Genomic DNA, 14,017 nt, shown 5'->3' on the forward strand with positions numbered 1-14,017 from the left:
GCCCTCTGCAGGCGACACGCCGCCATCACAGCATCGGTCCGGTCGCCCTTAAACATTTCTGACAAACATGGCGTTTTCCCGTGTCGGTGGGGAACGTGTCACATCCTGCCCCGCCCAACAGAACACTGACTCGACGTTATCAGCGCCACGGAGGGAACTTCACTGTCAAAAGTACACAGACATTATCAGACCTTGATGAGCACCAAGTCCAATGGTCAACACCGCCTGCAGGCCTGTGGATGTCTGCGTCGCTCCTGCACGAGGCAGTCAGACTGCACGAGGACTTGAGTGGGTTTGCAGCAGTCTGTGATTAAAGAGAGAGAAAAGTTAGGCCGGGCATCGCAGTCATGTCGGAGGCGAGCGGATTCACGAGCCCTTTTCACAGACCTGGGTGCCTGGCAGCTGCAGCTCCGGCGGGTAAAGCCAAGCTCACGCACCCTGGCAAGGCCATCCTGGCAGGTAAGACTGCATCTGACAGCAGGACGCTGCAGGTAGGGGGGGTCCGGAACTTCTTCCCAAGTTTCACACCTGAGCTCGGTCTGCACACTGCAGCTAAAACCCTCCAGATGAGAGATTGTTTTCCACCTGGCTGCAGGGGATAGTTCAGGACTTGCACATCTGCATTCTCACCTTTCATTACCTTCATTCTGGAAGAAGTTTTATCATTCGGTTTTACTCAAGAGATATTCATAAAGTTGTCAACAAACACTTGTAAAATCCTAAAGAGGTGTCTGAATTTCCTGGAGATTATTCAGTCATAACAGAAAGCAGAGAGAGTCCTTGGTGCTTTCCTCTGCAATAACAAGTCCTGATCCAGACCACCAGCCAGACCTTCCTGCAGTCTTCTCTCCATGTTTTAGTCAGTCGCCCTCCAGACTTTCTGAAGGTCCTTCAAAGTTTTTCTCCAGACACCTGCTGGTTTCCTTCCACTCATTTCCAGTCCTGTTTGTGTTCAGATCTTAACAATATAACCAGAGTAGAGCTGTGATGATATGCTTTTGTCCTGATTCGATTCTGATTTTTGCATGCCGATTTGATTTAAACTGCGATTCTCACAATACTTTAATATTAACGATTTTTGTAGATTAAAGAAAATGTATAAAACTTTTTTTTTTTTTTTTTTGCTCATCATTTTTCTTGATTTAAATTAGGAAAAAACAACACAGTATCCAGACCATCATTCTGCTGCTATAATGCCCAAGAAGACAAGTAAAAAGATCAATAAAAATGATAAATATGACAAAAAAATTTTACAATTGGATTATTTTTATTCGAAAAAAAATCGATTTTTTTTTGTTTAAAAAAAAAAAAAGTTAAGTTGTATTAAAAAATGTTCCTGAAGGGATGAGCCGTGTTGTATGGACACATAACAGTCAATTTGGCAAAGAACCAGTTTAAACTGGATATTTAGGCGCTTTGTTACGAGCAACCCGTCACAAAGACGCTGTTTACCGGGATCTGAGAAACAGGAACAAATCCAGAGGATTTGGACCTCCAGCCGAGCCAGGCCTGGTCCTGATGGAAGGGGAAGGCGGATGCAAGGCTGAAGACCGGGACTGAAAGCGGCTGCAACAGGTGCAGAATGAACATTTACAGCAACACAAACTGGAAAAGGGAAAAAAGGAAGCAGAATGTTTGTGAAATTCACGTTGCAGCACCAGAAAACACTTGATTCTGCAGTAAAACGTGCGGCTCTGGATCAGATCTGGACTGTAGACTTTAACCCCGACTCTGTCGTCAATCAGTGACAGATGCTCCGGTTTCACAGAGTTCACCGCCTTGCATAAATCAATCATTATTAGCAGCATTGCAACACACACTGTGGACACATCAGAAGAAGTCTGACGTCCAGAACAGGACTGTCAGCAGTTTTCTGGGTGTTTACCAGCTGCCCCCCCTGCCCTCGTAGCGTTTGCTCAGGGGCCCGGGTCTCCGCTGGGGACGTCACGAGTCACCATGACAAAGCAGTTTGCTCCGTCAGCCTGCACCCTCGTTCCCCCAGATTACAACCGGTTGAGCTGCTGAATGGGCTCCAGTCTGCAGCGCTGAAGCTGCTCTGAGGTCAGCGTGGGATGCTGATGGGGGTGTGGCCTATCAGGATGACGCTGCACCAGTCGGGAGGAGTTATGTCATGATGAAACAACAACTACAGATCAGTTATATCACCATAAAACTAAACAATAAGACAAGTTTTCTGTTGCTTCCTGTTTGATGTGCTCATGCTGCATTCATTGACCCTGGAAACGGGACGTCCAGACTTGTACTGTACCTGCATTACTGCATAAAGTGCTTCAACCTTTACTTCTCCTCTAGTTAAACATAAAAAACACATTAGAGACGTGCAACTGGATCTGGTGTGCTGTCAGGAGCGCCAGCGTCACATTCAGCTTTCATAACGCACCTCCTGCTTTTTCATGTTTTATTTTTGAGTTATTGACTTTCTGGATGTTTGTTTGTATGGTTTTTAGCTCATCAACGGGGGAGGAAAGGGAGAAACTGCTTCCAGGTGCAGATTACAGCATTGATAACGCTCTGATCAATGATCAATGTCATGCTGAACGATGCAGAAGTTATAAACGGTTGGAGTCCTGTTTCCACCACTGATGAAACCTCATATTTCTGACTTTTTATTAATATCTTTATATCATAATTTGAGCTTTTTACATAACTGTGACTTATAACCTCACAGTTTTGAGTTTTTAATCTTAATTCTGAGGTAAAACATAATTATTATGAGAGAATTGTGACTTGAAGCTCTTCATCAGGCAGGAGATGCAGGACAAACAGACTCTGTAACTCCGGATCAGCTGACTGGCGTCTGAAACGGTGGCTTGTTTACACTACAAACAGTAACTGTAACATTGTTTACTGTTTTTATGCCTCCGATTATGTATTAATCAGTTTTTGCACCTGCATCATCGCAGTGTTTTTTACTCGCTCAGAGTTTGTATTTTACGTGTTTTATGCACGTTTTTCTAAAACTGCGTGTTTATTAAATGATTCTATTTGGATTCGTGTTTTATTGGACGGCAAAGTCAGAACCTCTCTGTACAGGAAACTTCTTGTCTTACTGATCAAATGACAATAAACTATTTCAATCTGTTGTGATCTAAATGGTGACTTTCTGTCATACTTGTGACTTTTTATGTAATAATTTAGTTTTTTTCTGTAATTTCACAGTTGTTACTATTTTATTTCATTCTGATGAATGATTTAATATATCATAGTTGTGACTTTTTCAGTCAATATTTGACATTTTATATGATAACTGACGTTTTACTTCATATTTGTGACTTAAAGCCTCATAGTTATGACTTTATAACATCAGTTTTGACTTTTTAATTTAACAGTTATGACTTTCCTTCATCTGATAACTGAGATTTGCTGCCAGTATTAGTCATTTACAGGTGACATGAATGAGCTTCCAAACAAAAAATAAACATGCAGAGAAAACTCCGACAGCCGACATGTGCAGAGGTCTTGTGCCATATGTTAGGAGTTACTGCACGTGCACACAGACGTTCCAGCACTTCTTTAACTGGTGGTTCTGGGGACTTCAGGACTTCCTGTTAGACCCGGTAAACTGGTTGTGTGTCTTTTCCCCAGCTCGGCTCGGGAGCGCGCTGCAGGTACTGCACAGAGGCGTGTTGCAGATGTGGACTGCTTTTGATTCGAGCTTAATTTGTAGGTGCAGCTGGAAGAGCGTGCCTGTAAGCAGAAAAAATGCCTGGGTGTGTCATAACCAGCACTGTCTGCATCCAGTCTGCATGTGAAGTGTTAGTCTAACACCTCGACACGCTGCGTGGTTGTTCCTGATGTGTAGCGTTGGCTTGAACCACTGCTGTGTCGGGCTGTCTGCATGATTCTGGAAATGCATGTCCAAAAGCATCAACAGAGGACCTTTATGAAGACGATCCGAGGCTACAGCAGGCAGAGTTCACTGAAAGAGCTTTTTCACTCTTTGTTTTTCTAACTGCTGCTCACAGAGTCAGATGTGTTGAAGTTAACTTCCTCACTCTGGATGCAAACTCTTGGTTTGTTTTTAAAGAAGGAACCCCTTCGAGGCCTCGTAAATCCCTGTGGCTGCTCAGTAATGTGGAGAACAGTTTGAGCTCTGGAGGTTACACGCCCCCCTGACTTGGAGCAGGACCAGGGGGAGTATCTGTGTGCAGGATCACGCTGATGCCGGCCAGCCAATCCGCTGCAGGCTGCTTGTTCGCTGTTCAACGGCAGATGTGAGACAGCCAGACATTTAAGGTGGAACTGGTCTTCGTCTGGTTGGCTGCAGGCACAGAGTGGAGGCTATGGAGTCACAGGTGTGCCAAAAAGGAATACTTAAAATGTAATTGTAAAATGAGGAAAAAGTAAATTGAATTAAATTAAATGAAAAATACTTAATTAACCCCAAAGGGAAATTTCAACTTTGTATGAGGGTCTTTTTTAAAAATTTTATTTACTTTTTAAATATTTCCACAAACTTTCACAAAAATTAATGTGGAAATGTAAAGACAAATGACCATTTTCAAACATTTATTTTAACATTTATTAAAATTTTACAGTTAATAAATTTAAAAATAATGCAACATGTATATATTTCAATATTCAGTTAAAATTAGCTGAGAAAATTAAACAAGGAAAATAATAAATGTCAAGATTAAAAATTTTGTATTTGATTTAAAAATAGTAAAGAGAATGTGAATGCACATATAATATGAAATTCATATAATTATGAAATGAGGAAAATATAAATCACTTATGGTGAAAATCAATCCAGTGCTTTTATTTTTGCTTTCATATTTCCACATTTTTCTGTATATTTCTCAGATCTGACCAAGATGTCCAACATGTAATGTGCACATTTAATTTACTCAGACTTTAAAATTTCAATTTAGTTTTATTTTTATGCTTCCTGCTTTGCTTTGTTGCACCCTTCCTCACTTGTCAAACTTGATGTTTTGCATCCTTTTGTGTCACAATTACACAGTTTTCTTAATTAACTAATTAAGTTTGTCTTTGAAACTTATGAAAAGTATGAAAAGTCTTAATGCAAAACTTTGATAAATGATTGAAACCAGTGCAAGAGTTTGTTTTGTCGATGCCTTCACAAGAATGTGTTCTAGTTTCTCTCCGAAACTGGCCTGATGAAACCATGCTGACGGAGTTCCGTCTTGTTATTTCAGGTGGGATTGCTGGAGGCATAGAGATCTGCATCACCTTCCCTACAGAGTATGTTAAAACACAGCTGCAGCTGGATGAGAAAGCAAATCCTCCCAAGTACAAAGGAATTGGTGGGTTCACACATGGTGTCAAGTTTATAGATAATGAAGAAACTTCTGGATGATTTTTTTCTTTTTAATTGGATTGACCCTACTGTAAATAACACCTAAAATAGAATCTTAATCTACTATTAAATGTCATTTTATGTAGGTTTACTTTGGATATTTTGTCAAATAAAATTTGTTTACTACAGGAGCTTGAAGTGTCACAACAACACAAAAACCACAACACATATACGAAAGCCACAGCGCTCCACAATTAGCAGCAGTGCTTCACAATTAGCTGCATTGCTACACAGTTAAACAGCCACAAAGCTACGCAATTAACTGCAAAACAAATGCGAAAGCCAACTTGCTCAACAATTAGCTGCAGTGCTACACAGTTAACTAACTGGAAAGCTCCACAATTAGCCCAAATGCTACATAATTAGCTGCATCACGTCACAATTAACCAGCCGCAAAGCTCCAAAATTAGCTGCAATGCTATACAGTTAAACAGCTGCAAACTCTGCAGTTAGCCGCAATGCTACACAATGAGCTGCATCACGTCACATTAGCCAGCCACAAAGCCCTGCAGTAAGCTGCAATGCTATGCAATACTGCAAAACAAATACAAAATCCAAATTGCTAAACAATTACCTGTAGTGCTACACAGTTAGTCGCAACACTTCACAACTAGCTGCAATACTGCACAGTTAACCATCCGGAAAGCTCCACCATTAGCTGCAATGCTACATAATTAACCAGAAGCAAAACTCTGTAATTAGCCTTAATGCTATACAATTAACAGCAAATGATAAAGCTAAAACACTCCACAATGAGCTGGAATGCTACGTTATTAACCAGCAACATAACTCCAAAATTAACTGAAATGCTACATGGCTGACCAGCCACAAAACTCCACAATTAGCTGCAATGCGACGCAATTACCAGCATCACAAATGAAAAAGCCACAACATTCCACAAGTAGCCACAACACTCTATAAATAACCTCAACACAAACTTAAAATTAGCCACAATAGGAATCCAAAAGCCATCAAACACAAAAAAAACCCACAAAAGCTGCTTCATCTTTTCTTTTCCTTCTCGGACTTTACACCACACAATGTGAGCAACAGCCCCAAAAAAATCGTATTTGCAGATAACAGGATAACATTTGACCTTTTTATTAAACTTTTTTTTTTTTCATCCCTCTCAGTTGACTGTGTGAAGCAGACGGTGAACAGTCATGGGGTGAGGGGACTCTATAGGGGTCTGAGCTCGCTGGTCTACGGATCTATACCGAAAGCAGCCGTCAGGTACTGGAACTCCCAACCAAACCAAACACGCAGTTTCCTATTTTCCATCAACACGGTCAAAAGTCGACCTACAGAGATCTGGTTGACTGGGTCCAGATGTCACATTCCAGATATCTGAATGTGTAATTGTTCCTGTGAAGCACGGAGGAGGAGTTGTGATGGTCTGGAGGAGGCAACACTCAACCTGCTCTGAGTTTGGTCATGCAGACCATTTTCTTTTTTGTGCAAAGAACAGCTGAGCTGTGTTCCAGAACATATTCTGAAAAATAAATGTAACGCTCTTAGTTTTCTTTTGTTTTTATAAAAGCAGAAGTAAAGGAGCTAAATCCCTACAAGCTGAGCTGGGTTGTAATGCATATATGTTACAGCATGTGAAACACATCCAAAGGCTTCAGATTTGAAGGAAACTACAAATTTTTAACTATAACAATTATTTTCAAAATGGGAATTTCAGTAATTTAATAATAATAATAATAAAAATCAACATGTATAATATTGTAAATGCCTGTGAAAGTCCTAATTCTTTTTATAGCTGTACTTTTTGCCTCGCAGTTGCACATCCCCACCAGCAGGGGGTGATGATGCTTCCAACATTCCTGCTCCTTGTCTTACCGTTAGCCTTTAGCTGCAGATATTCAGTTTAAATGTAAACGTTCACTGTAGCCTGAACTCCAGATAAAGTCTTTATTTCTTTCTGACACCCTACCTTCCTGCTGCTCTTGCCCATCCATTCACTCTTTTCAGGACAGGAAAATCTAACTGTTGTGCCCCGATAAAGGCTTATTTTTGGTTTGTAGAGGCTTTATTTATTTATTTTTTTAAGTTGTTAATCTTTTATTTATTCAGGTTTGGAGTGTTTGAGTTCCTCAGTAATAAGATGCGGGATGAGAGCGGGAAGCTGGACAGCAAGCGAGGGTTCCTCTGTGGTCTGGGGGCCGGAGTTGCCGAGGCCATCTTTGTGGTCTGTCCTATGGAGACAGTGAAGGTAAGTAAAGATGAGTAAAAGAACATTTTATTCAAGCGGCAACCTCCGACAGTTAAAAGGGAAGCCTATTCAGAAGTGCATAAAACTGCAGTTCCCCCTTCATCCACTAGGGGCTGCAAACAGAGCGAATCCCCATAGACTCCCATGTTAAAAAGACCAACTTCACAGCAGAAATAAACATGTTTACAGCAGGAATAAACATGTTTATAGCAGAAATAAACATGTTTACAGCAGGAATAAACATGTTTACAGCCTGGTGTCGGTTTAATAGGTCAGGTTTACCTTCATGACAACTGTGGGGAGAGTAAATTTTTTTTCTAACTCGCCCGTTTAAAAGTAATTTAGTCTCGAAATTCGGCATATTTAGGGGCGTTTCCTTTTGATTGACAGGTACCCAATCTCCCGCTTCAAGTCAGAAGAACATAGAACAACCAGCCAGTTAACAACGTGACTTAGCTTTAGCCCGCTTACCTCTGTTAACTGGTTATCTCCGGGTTAGCTCGTTTAGCTCTTACCTTCAGAAATCTCGGAGTTCACTCGATGTCAATCATCCACCATGACGCTCACAGCCCCCTCTCAGCTCCACCTCTTTGTCCATATTTGTATTTTCCGGGCGAGACGACACGCATGACGCTGCCAAAATGGCGATGGTAGGAACCGCCCACCGAGCTTCAATCCAGCTGTTCAGAAACCTATGGTTGACGTCACGGAGGGTCCGCCCATCTTTTATATACAGTCTCTGGTTTTATTCCAAGGTTACAGAAGATAAATTAGTGAAAGACGCATACCGCAGCTTTAGAGGTTGAGCGTATGTCTTTCTCATGAGGATTTCACAGTTTGAGGATTACGGTTTAATCCTCTGAGTTTAGACACAAAAAATGCAGCCTGTAATTTTTCTAATCTGCAGCTTTAGCTGTTTGAAGTGCTGTAGTCATTATAATAATCCTGCAGGCTGCAGCTCCACCCAGAATAACAACAGACGTGTGCACGTGGATGAGTTTGGTGCTCTGAATGGTTTCTGTCTGTAAGTAATCCTTGTCTCCATGTTTTTATTTTAGGTTAAATTCATTCATGATCAAACATCAGCAAACCCCAAGTACAGAGGATTTTTTCATGGTGTGAGGGAGATCATCAGGTCTCAAGGTAACTCTGCTGCCGCCTACTGGTCCAGCTCGTCTGAACATGCAGACGTCCTGATCCACATCTCCTTTCTTTATACGAGGATTTGTTTCAGATCCGGTTGTAGCTGTTTGTTTCAGGCCTGACTGAAAATGAGCGAGCCGCTAACATTCGCAGAGAAACCTGCAGAACTAACGAGCAACACACAAAACTGGATGATTGGAAGGAAGATGCAGAGAAATGAGGTCTGGATCAGGTTTCAGCACAGCTGGCAGAGCGCTTCCCATTTAACATTAAATCATCATCATTCTCATCGTCATCCTCTTCCATCTTCCTCATCATCATTGTTGTCATAGTTATCATCAAAATCCTCCTCATCATAACCCTTCATCTTCCTTATCATTCTCATCCTCATCTTTCTCATCATCCTCATCATTGTTGTCATCACCATCATCGTGATGTTCTTCATCGTCATCTTCATTCTCATCATTCTTGTTATCTTCATCATCCTCATACTCCTTATCTTCATCCTTACATTATCATAGTGTCATCATCATTAAAGATCATCATCATCGTCATAAAGATCATCATCATGATCATCATTATTGTCATCGTCATCATCATTACGATGTTTATCATTGAGATCATCATCATCATCATTATCATTATCATTAGTGTAATCATCATCATCATCAGTAAGATCATCATCAATACTGTCAGCATCATCATCATCATCATCAAAAATATCAGCATCGTCATTAAGTTAATCATCATCATTACTATCATTATCATCATCACCATTATCATCATCATTATTACTACCTTTATCATCATCACCATCATCATCATCATTATTACTATCATTATCATCATCATCATTATTACTATCTTTATCATCATCACCATTATCATCATTATTACTATCATTATCATCATCACCATTATCATCATCATTATTACTATCATTATCATCATCACCATTATCATCATCATCATTATTACTATCATTATCATCATCACCATTATCATCATCATCATTATTACTATCTTTATCATCATCACCATTATCATCATTATTACTATCATTATCATCATCACCATTATCATCATCATTATTACTATCATTATCATCATCACCATTATCATCATCATTATTACTATCTTTATCATCATCACCATTATCATCATCATTATTACTATCTTTATCATCATCACCATCATCATTATTACTATCTTTATCATCATCACCATTATCATCATCATTATTACTATCTTTATCATCATCACCATTATCATCATCATCATCATTACTATCATCATCATCATCATTACTATCATTATCATCATCACCATTATCATCATCATCATTATTACTATCATTATCATCATCACCATTATCATCATCATCATTACTGTCATCGTCATTATCATCATCATTACTGTCATCACCATCATCATCATCATCATTACTGTCATCATCATCATCATTACTGTCATCATCATCATCATCACCCCTTCCTCCCCTCTGCTCCTCTATGGGAGAAAAGATTTTTATAAAATCACGTCTGCCACGTTGTTCTGGATACGAGAAGCAGGAAAACTAAATGTTGAAAACAAACTTGAACCAGATGATGTCAGAACCTCAGTGGCTCAGACGTCTCCAGCAGATCAGGTCTACGGTCTGGTCTAGAACCAGTCAGATCCTTGTAGACCAGGCAGTGTGAAGAAGTTTTCCTTCAGAGAACTATGGAAAAAATCCATTGTAGTTGTCAAGACAACCGAGAACAGACGCTAAATAAGTTTTCTGAATCACGTCAGTCCTCTTTTCTACATATGTTCTTCGGGCTGGTTTGGTTCCTGCTTTACGATGGCTTTTTAAAATTTAGCTCAGAGTACAAAACATAAACAACATTTCTGACCTAACCTGTGGGTTTCAACATGGCGAACCAAAACGTCATGCTAACCTTTCAATCCTCATCTTGCTCCAAACACAATTCTTTCAGTTTTATCTTCATGTAGCTGAAAGAACTTGTGACACGTTGAGGATGGAAAGACGGTTACATAAAGCTGAGTGTCATCAGCGTAATTATAACCATATGATCTTAACTAGCAGGAGCATATAAATGCTGAACAACAAGGGGCCCAACACGGAGCCTTGTGGAGCTCTGCATGTCTTCTTTGCTTGAATAGATCTATAGTTACACCTCATGTGAAGTAGTTTTTATCTTTCAAGTAGGAAAACCGAACTTCCAAAGCGAACTCCTGCTGTCTGTGTTCAGATGGATCTTGTTTTAGACTCTGAGAAGTTCAGTTTCAGTGATGTGAGGAGGTCCAAATCCCGACTGAAAGACATCTAAACAATTAAATTACAAGAACATACAAAGTTGCTGGTGAATAACTTCTTTTAAATGTTTATTTTAGTAAAAAACTAAAGGATTAAAATGGGATTGTAGCTGTGCATTATTGTCCAAATAGCTGTTTTTTAATGTAATGTAGTTAAAAGCTGTTTGTTTTGTACTCAGGTCTGAAGGGGACCTATCAGGGCCTGACAGCCACCGTTCTAAAACAAGGCTCCAACCAGGCCATCCGCTTCTACGTCATGACCTCGCTGAGGAACTGGTACAAAGGCAAGACAGCAAACACAGCCCACAACTGCTGCATGAAAGCAAACTTGCCATGAAATAAGCTTGTTTGCTTCTTTTCCACCATGAAGGTGATGACCCCAACAAAACCATCAACCCTGTGCTAACTGGACTGTTTGGAGCCGTTGCTGGAGCTGCCAGTGTGTTCGGAAACACTCCGCTGGACGTCATTAAGACCAGGATGCAGGTCAGTTCAGAGACGTACTCCCTCATGTTTTTATTCCGTCGTCATTGCTGAAGTGTGTTTTTTTTCTTTAACAGGGTCTCGAAGCGCACAAGTACAAAAGCACAGTGGACTGCGCCGTTCAGATCATGAAGCATGAAGGACCGATGGCGTAAGTACCTGTCAGGACAGACATTGTGGGGGTGGGAGCAGTCGTACTGTAGGTTTTCCCATCATGACGCTGCACTGGAAATACATCCGTTCCTCACCTTACCCTTCTGTTGTTTTAAGGTCAAATGACTTACATAAATACATGAAATATTTTAAATGAAAAAATGTCTTTATTTAGAACGTGATAGCAGCAGCAAACATCTGGGTAATGAGGAAGGAGGTTGAGAAAGTGCTGAAGAGGAAATAAAACAAAACCAAACTAACTGGTGGAACGTCTAACTGGTCCCAGTGGGCCGCTAGGCAGCTGGGATTCTGCTCATATGACTGATGCGTTTCACTCATTTAGATGTTCTGATCCAGGAAATGTCACTGACAAAGAAAATATCACAACGTAAAGTGGTTTTTGGGGGATTCTGTTCACCGACACGCCCAGAATCAGCATCTCTCGTAGAGACGATGGCAAATTTGTGATTTTATACATATGTATGTATGTTGACCAACTTTGTTATTTATATGTTTTAAAATATGCTAATTTCACTGATTTCCCTCTGCATTAATGCTTTCAAGTTAACAGTCCTGATAAAAACCCTTTCAAATGACAAATGTTGGATCTGTATATTTTTTTTGACAATTATCTGGCAACCCTTCTGAGATAATCTGGCAACCCTCCATGGGGGTCCCGACCCCCAGTTTGAGAAACAGAGCGGGAGAATGGGGGTGTTTGTGTGTTGATCTGAGATTTCTTCTGCAAAAAGACAATCTGTTGTTCTAAACAAGGAGCCGTTCCTGTTTGTTTTTCTGCCACGTCGCAGCAGAAGGGATGGTTTTTCAGTCAAAGGACCGCAGCGTGTCGAGTTCCGCTTCGGGTCGCCTCGGTCGGGGTTAACCCTAACAGACATCCCAACAGAGGGATGCCGCAAAACTAGCCCGGGTGGTAAACAAGTGTACACTTCCCATCTTTCGCATGTGAACTGGGCCTGCACCTGCTGGTGGAAACGTGGCTCTCGCTGGTTTTGGACGGGTGGATTTGATGGATGATGAAGTTCTGATTTTTAACGATGAAATCTGCAGAAGGCAACGTGGCTGCAGTGGGTCTGCAGTACACTCCTGCAGGAGAAGCTTCATAAACTGAAGGTTAATCTGAAGTATAAATGTGGGAAAACAGAACTAGACCTACAATGCAGGACAAGGTGAACGCTCGGTTACCATGGCAACGGCCTTGATAAGGCAGCAGATATCAGACGTGAGCAGCAGCTGAGCTGTTTTAGTTTACTTTTTTAAAAAATGTCCTTTTAGGTTTTTTGGTCCTTTCTTGTCGTTTCTGACTCGTCTGATCAGACATCTTTAATTTATTCGTCCAGTTTTCTTCCGTTTGTTAAGATGTCTGCAACGTTCAGGTGTTTTCTTTGGGAAAACGTTCAGACTGTTTGCTTGCAGAACAGACTAAAATCAAGCTTCTTCTTCTTCTCAGGTTCTACAAAGGTACCGTTCCTCGGTTGGGTCGGGTCTGCATGGACGTGGCCATAGTCTTCATCATCTATGAGGAAGTCGTCAAGGTCCTGAACATCGTTTGGAAGACGGACTGAGACGGACGTCTCGGTGCTACAGAGGCAGGATTGTCAACCAGCCTCCCTAAATCCTGCTTTTAGGTTCTAACGTCTGCCTCCGGCTACTTTCAGACAGAATAACAGAGAGATTGGTTTTATCTGATGTTTTAGTTAAAGTGCAGCAATAAGATATAACAAAACACGAGGAGGCTGCAGAATCACTGCACACAGTCACTCTTTCTTTACCTCCCACAGGGAGACGTTCCTAACAGCTCAGGGAACAACCCGATCAGAGGAAAAACTAACGCTAAATGCACCTAATCAAAGACAAACCGATGCCACATCCAGCATAATGTGACTTAGAAATGCTTGAGGAAAATGAATGAAATCAGATATTGACCATTAAAAAGCCCTTTTTCAGAAGAATTAGACATTTTTCCTGTTCGGTATCTGATGGAATCATTCATATTCAGATGCTCCTGAAATACAAAAATGCCTTAAAAGCAGATTGTCTAAATATTCTCAGTGTAGGTAGATAATTTAATTCAGTTGTACGTGTTTTATTTAGAAACGCACATTTCTTTTAGGAAAAGGTGGTTTTGGGAGGATTCGCTTTTCTTTTGCAGAGATGTTTATGTTTATTTCCCGATGCCATACGAAGTGCCTGTACTGTCTGACTCGCTTTCAGATGTTCGACATTACGAACGAAGGAAAGTTGTCGGGACATTTTTTAGTTGTCTGCTCGGTTTCTCGCTGCGGTTTCATTCCAGGTGCTGCCTGAGGTCTTCCTCAGCTCATCCCAACTGTTTCCTTTTA

General features: G+C 40.7%; 1 protein-coding gene across 1 annotated transcript in view; it reads left to right on the top strand.

The window, feature by feature from the left end:
• The first annotated feature begins 163 nt into the window (after positions 1-163).
• slc25a1b (slc25a1 solute carrier family 25 member 1b) overlaps positions 164-14,017 on the top strand; it is a 14,446-nt gene continuing 592 nt past the window's right edge. The window contains exons 1-9 of the mRNA XM_079256082.1: positions 164-459; positions 5,181-5,288; positions 6,475-6,574; positions 7,421-7,559; positions 8,618-8,702; positions 11,201-11,305; positions 11,392-11,507; positions 11,582-11,655; positions 13,126-14,017. The exon at positions 13,126-14,017 is cut by the window's right edge and continues 592 nt beyond it. Of these exons, the coding sequence (XP_079112208.1) occupies positions 348-459; positions 5,181-5,288; positions 6,475-6,574; positions 7,421-7,559; positions 8,618-8,702; positions 11,201-11,305; positions 11,392-11,507; positions 11,582-11,655; positions 13,126-13,240 (954 nt within the window). The 5' untranslated portion in view covers positions 164-347 and the 3' untranslated portion in view covers positions 13,241-14,017. The remainder of the gene's footprint in view (positions 460-5,180; positions 5,289-6,474; positions 6,575-7,420; positions 7,560-8,617; positions 8,703-11,200; positions 11,306-11,391; positions 11,508-11,581; positions 11,656-13,125) is intronic.

The sequence above is a fragment of the Telmatherina bonti genome (genome assembly GCF_933228915.1).
Source record: "Telmatherina bonti genome assembly, chromosome: 17".
Classification (NCBI taxonomy): domain Eukaryota; kingdom Metazoa; phylum Chordata; class Actinopteri; order Atheriniformes; family Telmatherinidae; genus Telmatherina; species Telmatherina bonti.